A 20945-nucleotide genomic window follows, 5' to 3' on the forward strand; every position below is an offset into this window, starting at 1 on the left:
CTTGATTCCATTCAGAAGAGGGCAGTTAGGTTAATTAATGATTCATCTCTAACAGAGTCTCTCCACTCACTTTCTCATAGACGCACTGTTTCTGCTGCATGCCTCTTCTACAGATACTTCCATGGGCACTGTTCTTCTGAATTTGTTTCTATAATTCCCGCTCTCTCTTTCAAAACAGTCCGAACACGTGCTGCCACCAGCCAACATCCATTTACTGTCCAACTTCAAACTCACAGAAACAACTTTTCATCTTCCTCATTTATTCATTCAACTGCCGTTTTCTGGAACAACCTTCCTTCATACGTATTTCCTGAAAATTACAATCTACAGAAGTTCAAGTCCAGTGTCAACAAATATCTTCTTTCGTCTTCTCAAACCCCAACCCAAGCACGGTACTAAGTACTATAGGTTCTAATACCTCTCGTGTTTGGGATTCACATAAAAAAAAAAAAAAAAAAAACCCTGTCAACCTTTGTATCATCTGTAAACTTAGACATTAAACCTGATATACTTTCATCAATATCATTGATAAATATTGAAAACAACAATGGGCCCAGTACTGAACCTCGAGGAATTCCACTAATAACATTAGTCCACGAAGGGCAGTGCCCATTGATAACTACTGTCTTCTTCCACTTAACCATCCCTTTATCCATAGCAGTAACTTGTTCTTAATGCCACATTTCTCCCGTTTGTACAGCAGTCGTTTAGCAACTGTATCAAAAACCTTCCCGAAATCCAAGTATATGATGTCAAAATTATTTTTTGCATTCAGTTCCTTGGTCACTGCATCACAGGAACTTATCAGATTGGTTAGATAAGACTGCCCCTTAACAAATCCATGCTGTGATTGCAGTATAATTGCATGCGTGTCCAGATGGTCCTGCATTACTTCCTTAACCAGTGATTCCATTATTTTCTGTGGAACAGATGTTAAGCTAACAGGGCTGTAATTACTCATGTCGTCTTTTGATCCCTTTTTATGAAACAATAAGTGAACAGGAAATACTGTGAAAAGTGTTAGATGATTTTAATAAAGAAAAATCATACTATAGTATGAAAATATTGCTGTTGTTATAAATCACAAAGTAACCCGAACTGATATGTTAATGAAACTAAAGTCTTTTGCAATAAAAAAAAAAACAGTTGAAATATTAAAATGAGGAGCGATAAAAAAAAAAGTTAGAGACAAATTAAATTAAAATCGTAAAACATTATTTTATTGAACTCTGCTAGGTATTCTTTTTAATCTAAGCTACAACTAATTTTATAAAGTGGACTTTTCTTTCCACCCTATTTTTTCTAAATACTTCAAAGAAGCTGTTGCGTGAAAGACTGTTTATAATACCCTGAATGATATTTATTAGTTCAGCATCTGGTGAAAATTGGTGACTTTTTAGTTCACCCTTGAGCTTAGGAAATAAAAAAAATAAAATAAAATGAAAGCTACAGAGGGGCCAGATCAGACCTATTGAACAGTGGGAACTGTTCTGATGCTTAACTCATGTAACATATCCTCAACATTTAAGGCTATTTACATTTGCATTGTTATAATGTAGCATCCATCCAGACCTTACAAAAATTCCAATAAGAGGCCAGATTTATTTATAGTAATATCAGTGTGGGTTAATTTTTGTATAATGACCAGTAATTTCTGGGTTTCCCTGAGGATTTTTTTTTTTTTATGAAAACCCCAAACACGAAAGGTATCAAAACCTATAGTACTTAGTACCGTGCATGGGTTGATGCAGAAGTATGGACGGAGGGGGATGCCGGAAACTTTGCTCTAGAGACTAAACATGGGTTTCACCACTTCAAACCTCCAATAAGCAAAGTGGTGGTATTTCACCAGTTGATGAAAGTCATCTACCACCATTACTGTTTGTATTAAAAAAAATAAATAAAACTGGGTGGCGATTCTGTTATTACTAAATTATTCAATTATTACCAATTATCCTCACTTGTCTCCCCCCATTTACAGGAAACAAGTCAAAACAATCAATTATTATTATATTTTTTATGAATTTCAGTTATGTTATCATTGATATAACTGAAATTCATAAAAATCCTGACTTATTGTCCACCTTTTTAATATTTATGCTCATTTATGTATTTATTTTACTTTGAAATATTAATTGTTTGAAATCTTGATAGCAAATCAACAGAAGAACCTCAAGGATGGATGGGATTTTTTGGAAAGGCTTTAATGCAGTCAGCAAGCTATTTACCAAGTCAGGTGACAGAGATGTTTAATCAGGGCCGCTCATTTGCAACTGTTCATCTCCCGTTTTCTGGTTTGAAAAATGTTTGTTCACTTGCAGAGTAAGTTTTGAAAATGAAGCTTTTTTTTTGAATAGTGCATTTGAAGTTTTCTGTAACTCAATGCTATTTGACATATCAGTTTTATTTTGTATACAACATATTCTGTTGTATATGTGTTCTTTATACAACATATACAGCAAGATTGGGTGAAGTTTATAGTAAATTTTTGAATCTTGATTTTCTTCTGTGTAAAAGTATTAATTGTTCTAAATGATTCTAAACAGGAACAAGGCAATTTATTTTTATTTATAATTTGTTGCAAAGATTTTGCTTTGTGATGTTATACAATTTATGTATTCCTACTTTTTTAATTTATAATTTGAACATTTATATTTATTTATGGAGTATTTATATATATTTTTATACTTTGCTTTTAAAATTATGAAATAGCTAAAGCAGGGTGTCAATATCAGAAGTGCTTACGAGTTGCACCAACAGTTCTTAGGCACGTATGACTGCACTGTTTTGTATGTAGAACACGTATGGCATTATGCAAAAAAAATTCTATTAAATGCAAAAGCCTATAATAGTAATATTAATACTAATACAAAATATTTTCATTTATTTACCCTTGCATAAAAGTACACAATCTCAAAACCAGTAACATTTACGAATTTTATTAAATTTCATAATAGTGTATCACCATTTACCATTATTTTTGCATAGGTTTAATATTGTTACCTGTAAAAGTTGACAACACTTTCAGGGTTCACACAACCAGTATTTGAGGGTTTTAACCACAGGCCACTACATAAAACAAAAGGAACTGGAAGTTGCTGGAGACACCTTCATCCTGCAGTGGATTAAAAATGGCTGATGATGAAGCACAGGCCACTAGTTTAACATGCCCAAGTCAAATTTATTTGCCACATTTGAAATAAAGACAAGCATAGAACATTCTCATCCTTTTGTGTGCATATGTGTTTTACCTGCATAGTGAAACTTTTGTGTTCCCATTTACTTTTAGCTCAGAAGCAGTGATGCAGGGTTTAACAACCCATTTGTGAAGTTCCTAATATGCATTAATTGCGAGTTTAAGATTAGTAGTCGTTCCTCTGTCTACCCTCCTAAATATATACAAGGGTTATTCAGTAATTTTGGAAATGATATTAAATGAGATGCCATCATTACGAGAATTTTTTTCCCCCACCTATAAATGAAGAATTATGTCTGTTTACAGTATCATTGGATAGTTCTGCCATTTCTACAGGAATGAATACAGGTTGGCTTGTCAGGCCTCATGTTTGTTATGATTGTAGACACTAGCATTGACTGGTTAAAGCAGATGGCGTTCCCAAAAAGTATAATGAGAACTGTTATTTTGCCATCCAACTATTCTTGGATCATGATCTCAACAAATTTCCTCCCTTTCAAGCTAAACTTTTAGCTTTGGAAAAAGAAGGAAAAGAAAAAAAATAAAAATAAAAGTTCATGCCTCTTTTAGAGTATGGATGGTGTGGGATACAGTTATGCAATTTTTATCCAATATTGTCATGATGGAGAAAGCAATTTCCAGTATGCCATTTGTCAGAATGTTTTTGATACACATCTTTCTGTAGTTATAGAACATCTTTATAGAAATGTTGACCCACAATTTATCCCTCTAGAATGAATTCTTGATGCTCAATTTCATCAGTGCTGGAAAGAATACAATTGCCAAGGTCATCACATTAGAACAATCTTGTATAACTTTCTTTAAGTTTGGCACAATTGCATTCTCCCATTGTGAAGATTTGCTTTGTTTCAGGGGCATATCCATTATCCATGTTTTATCACTTGTGATGCTTGAAAGGTAAAGGAATTTTGGATTTTTCTGAAGTGAAGGTTCTGATGCACAATAGAAATTCTGAGTTTTCTATTCCAAATTCATGAGGGATGAATTTAACAGCAAACTGTCACATCCCACCACATATTAAAACCTTGTGTCAAAATGCTTTGGCATGAACCAAATAAGATTTCTTGCTTTTACCAAAGCATAGATAGTACAACACCTCTTTTTGTGAAGAAGTTAATTGGTGTCACTTCTATCTGCTTTGCATAAGGATTAATATGCTCATTATAAAGGGAAGTCATTCCAGTTTTGAACTTTGGAAACTGTTCAGATATTTTAATTCTGCCCATTGCATCCTTTTCAAAAGCATGTTTTAACATATAGATTCTGTAGCAGTTTTTGTCTAGTTAAAGTCAGAACTTGATATGCTTGCTGTAATTTAGTCAACCAATTTACAGAAAGCACTAAACATGAGCTCACTCTGAAGTGCAGCATTTCTGAGTGACAAAACACCCAATTATTTTGAAATAAGTGGCAAATGATTCAGCAGATAGCATTCTGTTACCACTTAAATGAATTTTGTGCTAACTGTAATAATGTCATCTTAGAAACTTTCAGTCACATGTAATTTAGTTGCATAAGAAGTTTACAGTACAGCCACTCCCCGATTTGCATTAAGGGTTGCATTCCACAGAACTCTACGTAAGTCAGAATTTCCCCCATGCTTGTGCAGCACTCGCAGCTGTGTTCGCCGAATTGATTTAATCAAAAAAGAAATGTTCGACGAACATGCAAATAGAATTATTTATTGTATTTATTCAATTTTTATCTCATGCTCAGGAAAAATTACAAAAGCACGCAATTTAAAAATTATAAAATTACAAAAATGAGAGGAGACAGGCATAACATCAGTAAGTTTTACCCCTCGAGCATCGTTGCCAGAATCGTCTTCAGTTGATAAGTACTCCGCTGTGGAGGTTGAGAGCTGTGGAGATTTAGAACATATTAATGGATGACTGGATGTTATCTTTTTTCTTTTAATCATAGATTTCTTTGTAGCAAGTAAGCATCTCATTAGCCCCTCTGTTAACTTTTAAAAATCGTTTGCTGTCAGGATCCATCTTCTCAAACCTCGTCATTGCCGATGCAATTTCACAAAATGCCATTGCCATCTCTCTGGTGATGAAGCGTCTCGGCTCCTCATTTGGTTCATCTTGAGCTTCGTCAGCATTTTCTTCTTTCACTATCGCTGCCTGCACGTCAATGAGTTCTTCGTTAGATAATTCCTTCTCTTCTTCCCCTGTTAATTCCTCCATGTCTTTGGCAACAACCTCCAACTGAAATAGCTCTGCAACCTTTACAATCTTATCTGTAACTACTTCATATAATTCGTCTTTTTCAAACCCTTTGAAGCCTTTTACGTGCCATGGGCATATTTTCTTCCATGCACCATATAAACAACTTTCAGTAATTTTCGCCCAGGCCTTATTAATGTTTAGGATGGCGTGGTAAATATTGTAAGATTTCCATAAGTCCCAATGTAAAATTTTTCTCTCGGCGTCTTCTGCAGACAATGCGTGAGCAAATATTGTGTGTAAACAGTATGCTTTTAAATTCGAAATAACACCCTGATCCATAGGTTGGATAAGTGAAGTCTTGTTTGGCAGTAGAAATATGACTCTCACATTCGAATTGAAATCATCTAGATGCCTAGGATGTCCAGGAGCATTATCTAATAGAAGCAAAATCTTAGAAGGAATGTCATTGTGTTTATAATATTTTTCAACTTCGGGAATGAAGCAGCATTTAAACCAATCATTGAAGAGAGGTATTGTTATCCATACTCACTGGTTTGATCGGAAATGCACGGGTGGGGGGGGCTTTATTGATGCCCTTAAATGCATGAGAATTTCCAGAATGGTACACAAGCAGTGGTATTAATCTGTAATCCCCACTGCAATAGCCCCAAGCAACATACGTTGCTACACTCTAGAGTGTAGCAACATACGTTGCTTCTTTGGCAACATATGTTGCCAAAGAAGAAAAGACAATGCCAGGTTTCAAGGCTTCAAAAGGTGGCCTTTTCAAGGTCCTGCATTTTTTTTCTAATACAAGAGCAGCCTCGTCAACGTTAAAAATTTGCTGTGTTGAAAAGCTGCCTTCATCAATAATTTTTTCCAACACGTTAAAAAAATTTCTCTGCAGCATCGGCACTGGCAACTTCACCACATACTTTAATGTTTTGAAAACCAGCACAATGCTTGAACCTATTAAACCATCCATTGCTTGCCATGAACTTGGCTTGGTGTTCGCCATACTTATCCTTAATATCTTCATAAATACTTCTTGCTTTTGCTTGAATGACCATTGGACTCAAAGGGCACTTGCTTCTGAATCTGATTTTCCATCCATGTTATTAATAGCTTTTCCATCTTCGATATAGCACCTGAATGCTGTTTTGTGATCACTGTTGATCTTAAGTGCATTGATCCTTTGACATGTTCTTTTATATGTGCACTGTCCTATAAAATAGCATTCACTATTGAAGGAGCGAAACCTAATTCCTGTGTAACAGTAACTTTGTCCTGCTTAGTACTCCTTAATCATTTTCATCTTCATTTCTAAATCAATTTTGTTTTGTTTCCTGGCACTGCCAGCACTTGCACTTTCCATTTGTCCCTTTCCCTTCATCATTATAATACGTTACTAGGAATGAAGAGAAGGTTCTGAAAATTTGCTTTTTATGTGATTGAAGATTTCTGTGAAGAGGAACTCATTTCACCATAATACTGTAATGTAAAAACCCACAGAATTCCAGTTATCAGTATTATCGCAAATGCAATAAGGTTGAGTTTACTACCCATTTATAAATTGCACTAACAGAAAAGCCCAATAAACCAGAAAGTGCAAATTGTTTTTATTGTTTTTTGGCCATAACCTCCAGAATGTGCTTTAGAAAAATATCACAAATGCATTCAAAATTGATTCTTATAACATATGATAACAATGCAAGTGTAGGGCAATTTCCATTATAAAATTACCTTTTAGAGAGATAAATAGCTTAGTAATATAGCAAAATTTAACTTCCAAGGCTTGGATTGAATTATAAAAAAAAAAAAAAAAAAAAAAACAATATGTTATTGGGGTCACATTACGATATTTTCACAATACCTCCATTTATTCCTACAGATGCAAAATACGTTTCCATATTTTTTTCAGTTTGCATCGGCCTGCAAAAACTTGCGTAAAGTCAAATTTGCATAAGTCGAGTATTACTTAAGTCATTAATTCAATATCTGCTTTTTTGAAATGCGATGTATTTTGAAGTTTCTAGCATTCGCCCGACAATGATATAGGGTTTTATATATATTTTAGCATGTATAATTTGAAATAAGTCTGCAATGAGATTCATACTCTAAATTGGGTCCTGTAACTTGGGAATAGCTAGTTTGGAAAAAACTGACTATAGTCAGACATCATTGTAATGAAAATGGAATGGAGCTGTAATGAAAATTTGCTACTGCACAGCATATATATATATATAGAATATCATTAGAAAAAGTAAATCAATCCAATAATAAGAATACCATCAAGGACTTAAGAAAACGCAAAAAAAAAAAAAAAAAAAAAAAAAATTATTATTATCGCTTTTTACCGACAATCTAGATGATTGTCGGTAAATAGGCAGCTCAAAGATATACATGAACATTTTATAATAACTCCCGTTGACAAAGCTGCTTGCAATTATGCAATCATATGCAAATCATATTATATAGATATTATAAAAAATGAACTACAGTCTAGCCGTACATATAAACAGATAACATCTTCTTCTAATATAATAATCAAAAAATTAATTGCATTGCATAAAAAATTAAAGTTAAAGTATAATAACCTAAAATATCCATTTATATATTGCATACCCAAATTTCACAAAACACCAATTGCTTTTAGATTCATAACATCATGTAGAGATAGTTATGCAAAATTTCCCGGAAAAACGTTAGAAAAGTTACTTAAAAGTATATTAAATAACTTAAATAAAACTATTATAATAAATAATAACTTACCTATTATAAATGCTCTAAAAAATAATAATATTCATCAAATACAAACTTTTGACTTTAACAGTCTATTTACGAGCATTAACCTTAATAACTTAGAAGTCGTCCTCCAGAAACTATATTTAGAAAATAAAAATGCTATAAAGGTTGATTTAACCTATTGGAATTCTCTAATAAAATTATGCATCTTTAATAACTATGTATATGACGGAACATCGTTATATTTGCAAGTCACTGGCACCCCTATGGGAAGTCCAGCATCAAGCATAATCGCAAACCTTTATCTGTATTATACAGAAAGAGAATTTCAAGATAACCTACTTATATACAGATACGTAGATGATATATGTGTTTTTAATTGTCCACATTTTGTCCAGGATTACAGTGGATTATATCCAGGGGAGCTTGTGTTGGAAAAAACTAATAGTTCCGATACTATAGCAAATTACTTGGATCTTCATATAGAAATATTACATAATAATAAAATAGACGTAAACGTATATAATAAAAGAGATGCATTTAATTTTAACGTAGTCAGCCTTACAAACTGGAAATCAAATGTATCAAAATCAGTGCATGCTAATATAATTTTATCGCAATGTTTAAGGATTGCTTATATCTGCAATAGTAATAAAAATTGTTCAGCGGGCTTAACAGCGTTGTACGGCAGGTTGATCAATAATAATTTCCCTATCGCTTACCTGAAATATCACTTCAGGAAAGCAATTAGCATAATTAATTTCAAAAATTTGTTTTCTGAACCTATCGTTTCAATATAATTTTCAATAAAATCGTTATATTTAGTGCCATGTATATATGTAAATAGGATACACTTTGCATTCTTGGTGTCTTACGGCGTAGAAAACTTGTACCCACCGGCTTGCAAATTACAGTGTATCATTTTTTTTTTTTTTTTTTTTTTTTAATACATATAGTTAAATTCATTTAATTTACTTAAATTCACACTGAGATAACATGCAAATTCAGCTCAGGGTCCTACTATAGGAACGGGTTTGCGATCCCGGGCATACCCGAGCCACAACTTATATCTTGTAATGCCTTTAAGCTGTCCTACACTCTTTATTTTTATTTCTCCGAAATTATTAGGGCAATCCGAGGACGTAGGAGAAACTATTTCTTATCTATACCACTATTTTTCGCCTTTGTGGAGTTCAGGTTCTATTTTTCCTACTCCTTTAGTTTTTCTTCTTACTATCTGCATGTTTCTCTTTGCGTTAATTTAATTTAATTATTTATTTTTACCGTATCCATCACATAGGGGGCACCACATATTATTTTGACGACTATTACATTATGTCCTAGATACGGTCAAATGTAGTATGTATTATATATTTAATCTTGTTTTAATCCTTAAATTACGTTCTCTGTCGGGTCAACGATGATTAATATATGCTTACATTTATATTTTACTTATATTTCTTACCCTTGATTCTAATATTTCAAAATTTTTCTTAATTAATTATCTTCATTCGATTTATTTATATTCGATTTATGTTCGGCCTATACTGGTTTATATTTGGTTTAGATTTAAATTACTTAGCATATATTGATCATCACAGAAACAGAGAACTCTTGTCGTTTTTTGCCTTCATTCTGGGTGGTTGGCCCCAGTTGAAGTCATCTAGATTGTCGGTAAAAAGCGATAATAATAATTTTTTTTTTTTTTTTTTTTTTTGCGTTTTCTTAAGTCCTTGATGGTATTCTTATTATTGGATTGATTTACTTTTTCTAATGATATTCTGTAGACATTGTGGGTGTATTGCATGATTGCTTGCAACTGCATTAACCCATAAATATTAGTTATTGTCTTTTAACTTTCTTGCTTTGCTTTATTTCTTGCTTTCCTTTTATCACTAATATAACTATTAATATATATATATATATATATATATATATATATATATATATATATATATATATATATGGGATATATGTGGGATATATTTCCTTTAAACTTTGTTGCTATCCAACTTCTCCAGGGCTCAAAATGGACTGTAGCACACTAGAACACTGTGCTTGGGTCCATTCAAGTGCATTGCCATCATGTACAAACCCAGCTATTAAAATAAGATAATTTATTAACAAATGTTCAATTCATAAACTTTTCCATTTGTGTACAGGCATGTAAACCTCACTTTAGGAAATATAGTCCTGTTGGAGAGGGATACAAGGAAGAGTGATGAGATAGGTTAAGGACGCAAAGGGGTTTTCTTATTACCAAAGATTGAAATTGAATTTTGTAAGTTTAGTGTTTGGAAACCAGGCATTTGTGGGGCAACCTGATTGGAGTTTTTTATAGTCTTAAAACATTTGAGTAAACTACATGCTTAGAGAATTTTTACACTGTCACATGATATATACAAGGATTGATTAGTGTTGTTGGGTTTTAGGTGCATCTGTAACTTAGTCAATATTCCACCTGTGTGTGTGAGAGAGAGAGAGAGAGAGAGAGAGAGAGAGAGAGAGAGAGAGAGAGAGAGAGAGATGTCACGTATGCTGTCCAAACCAAGCATAGCAGGTTATCATTAGGGAAAAAAAAATTTGCTGTGTGTGTGTGTACACACTATGAATTTGGTCAGATGGTAAGCCAATCTTTTTTATGAAGTGGTCCTGATTACATTGAAGGATGAAAAAATTAGGAGAAAATGCCACCAGCTATATTTGAAAATAGTGGTAGGTTTCTTCACCATGACAATGCTCCTGCACACACTGCACTTTCCCTTCAAGAAACTAACCTAAAAATATTGTAATACCCAATCGTATTCACCTGACCTTGCCTCGTGGATTTTTCTGCTTCTCTAACTCACGAAGCTAAAAGGCGAAGATTTAATGCAACCATATAACAGAATGTGACTATGGAACTCACTTGGCTCACACTTAGACTTCCAGAAGTGGTAGGAATGTCCCAAAATTCCTACCACTGAATTGAAAATATTTTGGAGGGAGAACTGTTTTGAAGGGGAGGATTGCTTATAAGTATTGTCTACACCCTAATTTTATTTATAAAAATAGTCTTAGAACTTCACTTTTTGTATTTATGCAGCCCTTTTATCAATTATTCTTGGTCTAATTGACTAATACATTTCAAAATTGCATTGGTCCTGCCAAATTGTTCAACATTCCTTTAGCATGAGTTCCCAAGTTTTTATTCAGAAATGTTTGTAAGTTTAATCTGATACATGAAAAAATAAACAAAAAAAAATAGTCCATGTTTTTCTGTGTTTATTAATGATATTTATGTATTTATGCAATGTCAGGCTTAATGTCTAAGTTTGCAGATAATACAAAGGTTAGCAGGGTGGTTAGTGATAGTAATCAGGGTAAGCTATTGCAACAAGATCTAAAAACATTAGGCTGAGAAATGGCAGTTCAAATTTAACATTGACGAATGCAAGGTACTGCATATGGGTAGTAATAATCCCAGATTAACTTACCAATTATACTGCACTCAGGGTAGTGGAAAATGAAAAGGACACTGGGGGTAATTGTGCAGTCATATATGAAGTTCTCTGAGCAGTGCAGATAGGCTTCAGGACAGCTCATGTGGTTTTGTCATTGATATACAGGAGCTTTGCTCGCAGGATAAGGAGGTGATTATCCAATTGTACAAGGAAATGGTTAAGCCACATCTTGAGTACTGCATACAGGAGTGGAGGCCTCATTTTAGGAAGGATGTAGATCTGCTGGAACAGGTGCAGAGAAGGGTAACAAGATTATTGAAGGGAATGAAAGGGTGCTCTTACCAAGAGCACCCTTTCTTCAAATTGCAGTGTCTGGAGACTAGGCACCTGCAAGGTGATCTGATTGAGGTGTTTAAGGCTTTTAATGGATTTAGCAAGCATCAATGCTTTATGGGATTCTTCCCCTTGCTCAGACTACACATGAAGGGGCATAAATTCAAATTGAGGAAGGATGGTTGCAGGATAGATGTGCCGAGGTTTGTCTTCAACCACTGGGTGGTTGATTGTTGGAACAAACTTTCATCTATTGTTGTGGAAGTGGGTAGTTTGAATAAGTTCAAGGAACAAACTGGACAAATAATTGGAAGGAATGAACAGGTGATGTGGGAGTTTGTTTTTTTTTTTGTTTGCTGATATTTATTGCTTTCTTGCATCATATACCACTAATACTGCTACTACTACTAATAATAATAAGCTATAATTAAATGAGTAATAAAGAAAATAATTAAGAAATAAAAAGGAATGCCATATATACAAATTCCATTTATTAGCTCTTATAATTACAAGCTTTCCCTGGGACAACTAATGTAACAGTTATATAATGGCTTACATTATAATGAGAACAAACAAAAATTAACCACAAAATTTGGAATAAAGTACAACTCCATAGGAAAACAAATAAATTAATAACACATGAAATGGCTAATACATAATGTGACAGTTGTTAACATTGAGATGCAATCAATGTACAATGTAACCCTTGTATAACATGGTAGTTTGGTTCCTACAAAATCTCGTTTAATGCGAAACCGTGTTATATGGGACTAAGAACCAGTACAAAAAGGGGGGGTTACATTCCAAAAGCCAACAAAATATGCCATTTTTTTATAACTATCGGAAACTTAATTTTTATAGTAGTAATAACTTAATATTTTAACTTTATTTTTATAATAATAGTAATAACTGAACAAATGTCTTACCTCATGTAACTATCACAGTTTGTTACCTTACAAACGGTGATACTTATATGTGAGATAATGTATGTTCATTTAATTTTCTTCCTCTTCATCTCTGCTAAGCACAATCTCTTCTGCAGCATCTAGATTTCATGTACATTTTGCTCTATTTAAAAGTCACAAACTGCACTCTTCAAAGTCGCAGTTATTTTTTATGGTCTCAAACAAGCACAAGTTCAATAGCACAGAACCTAACCCAGGGATCTCCCAACAAAATACAATGGACCCCCGCTTTAAATGATATGTGAAAATCGGAAGAATATTTTCCAGCTAGCAAAATAAAAGTACATTTACGCTTGCGTACATAGCTTAATTAATACATACTGTAATATGTGCATACTAACTGATATTTCTGTTCACTGACTTTTTTTTTGTTGTTGTTGTAAAATTTAAAACAGTGAAAATGATAAGCAATTAATAACGAAGAATGGCACGCACAAGTTGCAACAAACATGATATGGAGTAATGAGTTTCTGAAAATTTATTTATGTTTTTTATATGATTGAATATTTCATGGAAGGGGAAACACATTTCACCATAATAACGTGAAAACCCACAGAATTCCAGCTATTGGTACTATAGCATATACAAGAAGATAGTTTACTACCCGTTTATGATTGATTACACTAACAGAAAAGACCAATAAACCAGAAACTGCAAATTGTTTTTATTGTTTTATGGTAGTGACCTCCAGAAATGTGCTTTAGAAAAATATCATAAGGTGATAACAACTAGCGAGTCAACATCGGGGATTCACAAAAAGGAAAGGAAACGTTGAAAATTACATCTGACATAATAGCAGGGTTCCAGCACAAAAGCTCAAAAATACCGTGTTATGTGAGATTTCCAGCAATTCTCAAACTGTGTTAGAGCAAAACTTTGTTGTAGAAGTACCGTGTTTTGCGAGGATTGCCGCAATTTATCAATCATGTTAGAGCAAAACCGTGTTGTAGAAGTACTCTGTTACATGGGGGTTGCCTGTAGTTCCTGAGCATATAAAGCTGGATTATGGTAAGTGGAGCCAATTGCTGTTGTCAGATGACGATCATTTGTTCATTGCTGTGACATTATGGCCTTTGGAAGTAGTAATTCCAGTGGTTCTTCAGCTCTATTATTGTGAATTTGAGATTTTCATAGAGGAATGAACATTGTTGGTTACCTGGAGGAGAGTTTTTGCAGAGCGGTTGACGGTTTGCAAGGCAGCAGAGTCTGGCCCGGCAAGGTGTGTTAGCAGAATGCTAGACTTACTGCTACGACATTGGGTGAAGCAATTAGGCTTACAGGTTTGAGGATGTGCATTCCTTTATTTCAAAACAGTACTTACATTATTTTGCCTTCGACTTACAGGGATATAAGAGCCATCAGAGCTGCACACGTCCATAAACATCAATCACGATGGGACACAGCACATAAAAAAAAAAAAAAAAAGCAGCCATAACAAACTAGCGCCATCTGGAAAAAAAATATATAGTTGACATATTCTTTTTTTTATGTATATTAGTTTTATGGATTGTGTGTGTGTACATATTTTTTTATTTATTTTATTTTGCAGAATTCAGAAAATTCTCCATGTATTGGTGGCATCTGCTGATGGCTACTTGTATATATACAATTTAAGCTCGTCTGAAGGTGGAGATTGTACTTTAGTCAAACAACATAGGTAAGGCAATGTGTGACCGTTGTTGTTTTTTCTAATATTCATAATCAATATAATGTGAGAGTAGAGACAAAGCTTTATGTCCACATCACCTCTGAATTTTTAGTTTTGGTGGTGATATAAAAATTTACAAACTTGAGACAATCCCACTGGCTTTTGTTAATTGTGCTAATATTTTCAGATCTTGGGTTTATATTTTTGTAATCTGAGCTGAATCATTTTTGTATATTCTGTATATTTTAGGTAAAGTGTGCATACATATAGTGACTTCTCAAAATCTTATAGGTGAAAAACCATCAGAAAACTAGTGTCATTCCGTAACCGAATATTTTATTTATGAAATAAGCTGGGTTTTCTTTTGTGAAAAAAAAGAAGAAATAAATAAAAATATTTTCATCTGAAATTTCAGAATATAAATTTTCCTTATTTTTTTTTCTTAATATGTAACTGTAGGAGAACCAAATAGCATAAGTTGGCAAAAAAAAGTAAAATCATTTTATATTGTGGTCGAAACTGTTATTAGTTTTTCTTCAATTTATTGCTAGTTTTTGGTGATCATGTTGATATACTATTAACTTATCTTGAATCTTGTAAGAATGTCACACCTTACAATGATATTATTTTATTTATTTTATTATTATTTTTTTTTTACAAAGAGGTTATTATGATCGTGTGTGTTTTCAGGTCCTCAGACTTATCAGTTATGAATAGTAACAGAAGAACTGGAAAAACTAAAATGTACTTCATCTGTGCACTGCCCATTTAACAACCAATCCAAATTGCATGCAGTAAAGTATGAGTTGTAATTCTTCAGATCTGGAAGAATTCTTAAAGGCCTCTTCAGTTTGGGCTGTAATTAGCTGATTTCAAGTTGAGAGAGTAAGGTTTTCTCTGTGAACCTGCACAGATATAACACAAACACACAACAAATTCCTGTAGGAACAGTCATTATGACCAAAGTGTGGAGTAGTTGATGTGGCAAAAACTCCAAACATTTTGGAGTTATTTTGCACTTGCAGTTTTGGGGAAAACTCAATAAATAATGTGTACATAATAATGAGTACATAATATGTATGTTTCTTGAAAGTCAAACTGCAGCTAACCATGAGAGTAAATCAAGTGTAATTTACTCTCAGTGCCCTTTGCAATCATGGCATAATCAATTCTGAAGACAATCCAGTCTTCAATCCATATCTAATGTAACCCATTAATCTTCCACTTCTTGGACAAGTTGCCTGTTTCTTCAGATGTTTTTGCCATGCTCTTAATTGCCTAGATCTCTCATTACATTGTATAGATATTGAATTTTCTTAATGCTCCATTGGTAGTCAGTCTGGTAGTAGTTTAATGAAATTTTGCCAGATCTGATTGCTGAACATGTTTAAATTAGTGCAGGACTACTGTGAATGAATGATAAAAGAATGTTTTCATCTTTTGTTTTTTATTTTTTTTATGAAATGCTCTTTCATACATGTTTATTTTCATTTGACAGAAGTTTATCTTTTTTCTTTTTTTTTTTCCTCATCAGTAAAATCTTGTGGGGGTACTGTTATAATTTCTGAATTCCCTGTATCAAACTGACTAGTGTTTTAGGTTTTTAATCTCAGAAGTTTATAACCACCTTGTATTTCATCTGTTATGGTGACTTTTATTCACATCAAAAGTGAAAAGTGTGATTTACATCTTGTCATGATTCTTTTAACCAGAACAAAGGAGGTCATGTCCATCCCACTATTGAAGTAGCCATTCTCCTGAATGATGGACATTGATGCATACAGCAAACTCAAGCTTTGCAATTGCAGCCACAAGCCTCTACTTTCAACTTCTAATTGTTGTCAGCACCTGTTCACATGGTTCACCTTGCATGACCACCATACCAGGCATTCTTTATTTATTTTATATCAATGTATTTCGACTGAAGAGGCACAACCTATGCCCAAAAGCTTTCGATGTATGTTTATTTTAACTGTTTTATAACCTATTTTTATCTGTCTTCCTATCAAAGGAATTTAATAAACTTGTATTCTATATTTCTCAGAAAAAGCTGAACTTATTGACAAGTGAAAAGTACTACTAATAACAGTATTAGATCAGTAGTGGCATCACTTCTGGAAACTTAAGACTGATATTGGAAGAATGCATTTATCCAGTTGCTGATTGAGGAATCAGCTAACCAGTTAAGAAAAATTCATTTATTGATGCTGTAATATGATATGTAATGCAGTTCCAAAAAAATTCCTGCTAATAAATTTAGTACTGCCACAAAATAAACAGGTAATCAGTATTGTGATGTTTTCTTAGATGAGGTTTTCATTATTAGTTTAAACTATAGATAGTTCCCTAGAAAAAACTTTCATGCAGTATTAGTATTAGCATGTATTGCTTTCTTAAAATGCCATACATTTAAAAAAAAAAAAGTATTTTTTCCAAACCTTTCTTAAATTTAAATGAGCTCTTCAGTTTTATATAAGATTAAATATATTTTTCCAAGTTGATGGCCATTTAAACTTTAAACAGTATAAGAATAATTTTTTCACCTAGTTAGTAACTTACATGTTTGTGAGAATGATATAATAAGTACTTGTACTTTGTCTTCATGAGAGCCATTTTTAAATTTATAAATTTTGTTTTATTATTATAAGGTTGGATGGCCAGGGAGAGCAACATGCAGCTAGTGAAGCACATCAGGAGAAAAGTGGAAGTAGTGCAGCAAGTTTAGAAACAATTACTGGAAGTAGCCCTACTGCTGCCCTAAGAAAAAATTTGAAACATTCAGGTTGGCATTTAAAATCTTCTATTTTAGATCTTCTGGAATATACAGGAAAACTTCATTAATTCAATATTGAATAGTGAATTTAAATACTGAATAATCAAGTCATTAGCATTCCTGGTAACAGCATAAGGATTATTTTTTTTTTTAATATGGCTATTTCAAAATACTGTTAACTTTTAGTTCAAATGCAGTACAGTCGGTCCTCGTATAACACGTGTTTACATTACACGAATTCGATCATACACGATTTATAAATAGGGGAACGTTATCTTATATAACACAAACCGAATTCGCTTATGCACGATTCGCCTTTGTGTTTACAAGAAATGGCAGTCGAACGCGGAATCACTCCAACCGAACGCAACACGATAGGAATGAAGAAAATTCTGAAAATGTATTTATGTGTTTTATATCAGTGAAGGGGAAACACATTTCACCATAATAACGTAAAAATCAACACAATTCCAGCTATCGATATAATCGCAAATGCAATTAGGTGGAGTTTACTACCAGTTTATAACAGATTCCACTAGCAGAAACGAAACTGGAAATTGTTTTTATTGTTTTATGGTAGTAACCCCCAGAAATGTGCTTTAGTAAAATGTGGGGTGTTAATAGTGTATCTCGGCCTTTACGGTGTTGTTTATTGAGTTGCTATACGCGGGCAGCTTTGTTTATGTGTATTAAGCGTGCCTTCTCGTTTTGTAATTGCGCTTTATTCCCTAAAAATTAATAAAATACTTAAAAGGTGTGAAAAGGAACCGTCCTGGCGAAGACACTGCAGATTCAGAGAGAGAAAAAAAAAAGCAATATCGATAAACAGAGGCGGACTGGTTCAAAAATTCGTACCCGGGAAAATTTAAAGTGGCCTCGTACTACGGTTTATGGCCAAAATCACATCGGCCTCTGGCCCACCGGGATTTCCCGGGTAAGGCTTATGGCCAGTCCGCCTCTGTCGATAGAGAAAAAAATATGAAATTGTGAAACGCTTTGAGCGAAATGAAAGACCATGTGATATTGCACGTGCTACAGACCTAAATGAGGCAACGCCGAGAATTACAAAGAATGCGGAGAAAATAAAAACAACTTTCATAGCGGGAACAACTCAAAGTGTAATTAAAATCCATTAGATTAAGAAACAAAAAATTGGAAGAGATGGAACGGCTGTCATCTGTTTGGATAGAAAATCAAACAAAAAACAAGTTTGCTTACGATAGAAGCAAAAGCATTAGCAATATTTTATTACGTAATAGTCGTAATAAAATACGTAAGCATTTCATTACGACTTACTTATTATACTTACATATAATTTATACTTTCGTATTATAAAATACGAAAGTATTTTATTACGACTATTTTATTTAATATAATAAATTTTTCACGAATAAAATACGTATTTTATTCGTAAAAAATACTTTTTTAGTATTAAAAATACTAAAAACTTTTATTATAATATAATAAATAATAAAAATATTTATTATTTATTATATTATAATTAAAAAATATTGTATTTTTATTACGTATTTTATAACGATTAAAATTACCCGATTATTTATTGTGTTTGGTAATGTTTTGGTTCCAAATGTGTGTTCAATCTTGGGTAGTCGGCACATAACCCCACTTTTCCCATAGGGCCTGTTTATATTTCACGATTTTGCATTGCACGAGGGTTTCTAGGAACACAACTATCGTGCTATATGAGGACAGACTGTATTAGGTTCCATAGCTGGCTTAATGAATCTTACAGTATACCTGATACAGTCAGTCCTCGTATAACACGTGTTTACACCACATGAATTCGATCATACATGATTTATAAATAGGGGAACGATATCTTATATAACACGAACCGAATTCGCTTATGCACGATTCGCCTTTGTGTTTACAAGAAATGGCAGTCAAACGCAGAATCACCCCAACCGAACGCAACACGATAGGAATGAAGAGAAGATTCTGAAAATGTATTTGTTTTTTATATGTGAAGGGGAAACACATTTCACCATAATAACGTAAAAACCAACACAATTCCAGCTATCCGTATAATCGCAAATGCAATTAGATCGAGTTTACTACCAGATTCCACTAGCAGAAACGTAACAGATTCCACTAGCAGAAACGCAACTGGAAATTGTTTTATGGTAGTAACCCCTAGAAATGTGCTTTAGTAAAATGTGAGGTGTTAATAGCATATCTCTGCCTTTACGGTGTTGTTTATTCAGTTGCTACACATGCGCAGCAGCCGACCGGGCTAGCCAGGTGGGTAAAGTGCGCCTACCTAGCAACCCAAAGGTCGCGGGTTCGATTCCCGCCTCGGGCTTGGATCAAAGTACTGCAAAAACCTTGGGAGGTGCATTATGGCCACAGAAGCCTATGCGCCAACAACTACCAAAAAAAAAAAAAAAAAAAAACATGCGCAGCTTTGTTTATGTGTATCAAGCGTGCCTCCTCGTTTTGTAATTGTGCTTTATTCCCTAAAAATGAGTAAAATACTTAATTAAAAGGTGTGAAAAGGAAGCGTCCTGGTGAAGACACTGCAGATTCTGAGAGAAAAAGAAAAGCAATATCGATAAACAGAGGCGGACCGGATCAAAAATTGTTACCCAGGAAAATTCATAATGGCCTCATACTATGGTTTATGGCCAAAATCACACTGGCCACCGGGGTTTCCCCAGTAAGGCTTATGGCCAAAATCACACTGGCCACCGGGGTTTCCCCGGTAAGGCTTATGGCCAGTCCACCTTTGTCGATAGAGAAAAAATATGAAATTGTGAAACGCTTTGAGCGAAATGAAAGACCATATGATATTGCACGTGCTACAGACCTAAATGAGGCAATGCTGAGAATTACAAAGAATGCAGAGAAAATAAAAACAACTTTCATAGCAGGAACAGCTCAAAGTATAATTAATATCCATTAGATCAAGACACAAAGAATTGGAAGAGATGGAACGGCGGCTGTCATCTGTTTGGATAGAAAATCAAACAAAAAACAAGGTTGCTTACGATAGAAGCAAAAGCATTAGCAATATTTTATTACGATTATTTATTGTGTTTGGTAATGTTTTGGTTACAAATGTGTGTTCAATCTTGGGTGGTCGGCACCTAACCCTATTTTTCCCATAGGGCCTGTTGTTTATATTGCACGATTTTGCATTGCACGAGGGTTTCTAGGAACACAACTTTCGTGCTATACGAGGACTGACTGTATATTGATTGTGTTTGCCGAAATCCATGTTAATAGCATATACAATATTATTTATTAATCGTTTGAGGTGTAATTCTTTTTTAAGGTTTGGTAGCATATATGCATGAAGTGCCTATTGCCTTCACCATATCCACCTACCTGTCCGTTCACTTGACTGGCAGTGGTTGGATTTTCATGGAAATTTATATGTGACTCTTTTAGAAATATTTTTCAAGGCTATCCCTAATTTCATTAAAATTGAAAAGTATAAATTTGGAAATTATTTCTTTGTCCATCTGTCCTCATGTAATAACTCAACTCTCAGTGGATGGATTTTGATGAAATGTTATATTTAGCTCTTTAGAACAATTTGTTGAGCCTTCCTAAATTTCATATAAGCTGATTGGGGGAATGAATGGACAGTATGGTGAATGCACAAAAACAGTGTTCTTGATTTG

At 33.7% G+C, this 20945-nt stretch overlaps 1 protein-coding gene across 3 annotated transcripts in view; it reads left to right on the forward strand.

Annotated features, from left to right (window-relative positions):
- Atg18a (Autophagy-related 18a) overlaps positions 1 to 20945 on the forward strand; it is a 541369-nt gene that overhangs the window by 72137 nt on the left and 448287 nt on the right. For 2 of the 3 annotated variants that reach the window (XM_090372601.1, XM_090372602.1), the window contains exons 8-10: positions 2155 to 2322; positions 14427 to 14534; positions 17174 to 17307. In XM_090372601.1, coding sequence (XP_090228727.1) covers positions 2155 to 2322; positions 14427 to 14534; positions 17174 to 17307 — 410 coding nt within the window. The remainder of the gene's footprint in view (positions 1 to 2154; positions 2323 to 14426; positions 14535 to 17173; positions 17308 to 20945) is intronic. The other variant, XM_090372603.1, reaches the window with a different exon arrangement.

This window comes from Mastigoproctus giganteus, chromosome 4 (assembly GCF_048544385.1).
Source record: "Mastigoproctus giganteus isolate SK-2022 chromosome 4, ASM4854438v1, whole genome shotgun sequence".
NCBI lineage: Eukaryota > Metazoa > Arthropoda > Arachnida > Uropygi > Thelyphonidae > Mastigoproctus > Mastigoproctus giganteus.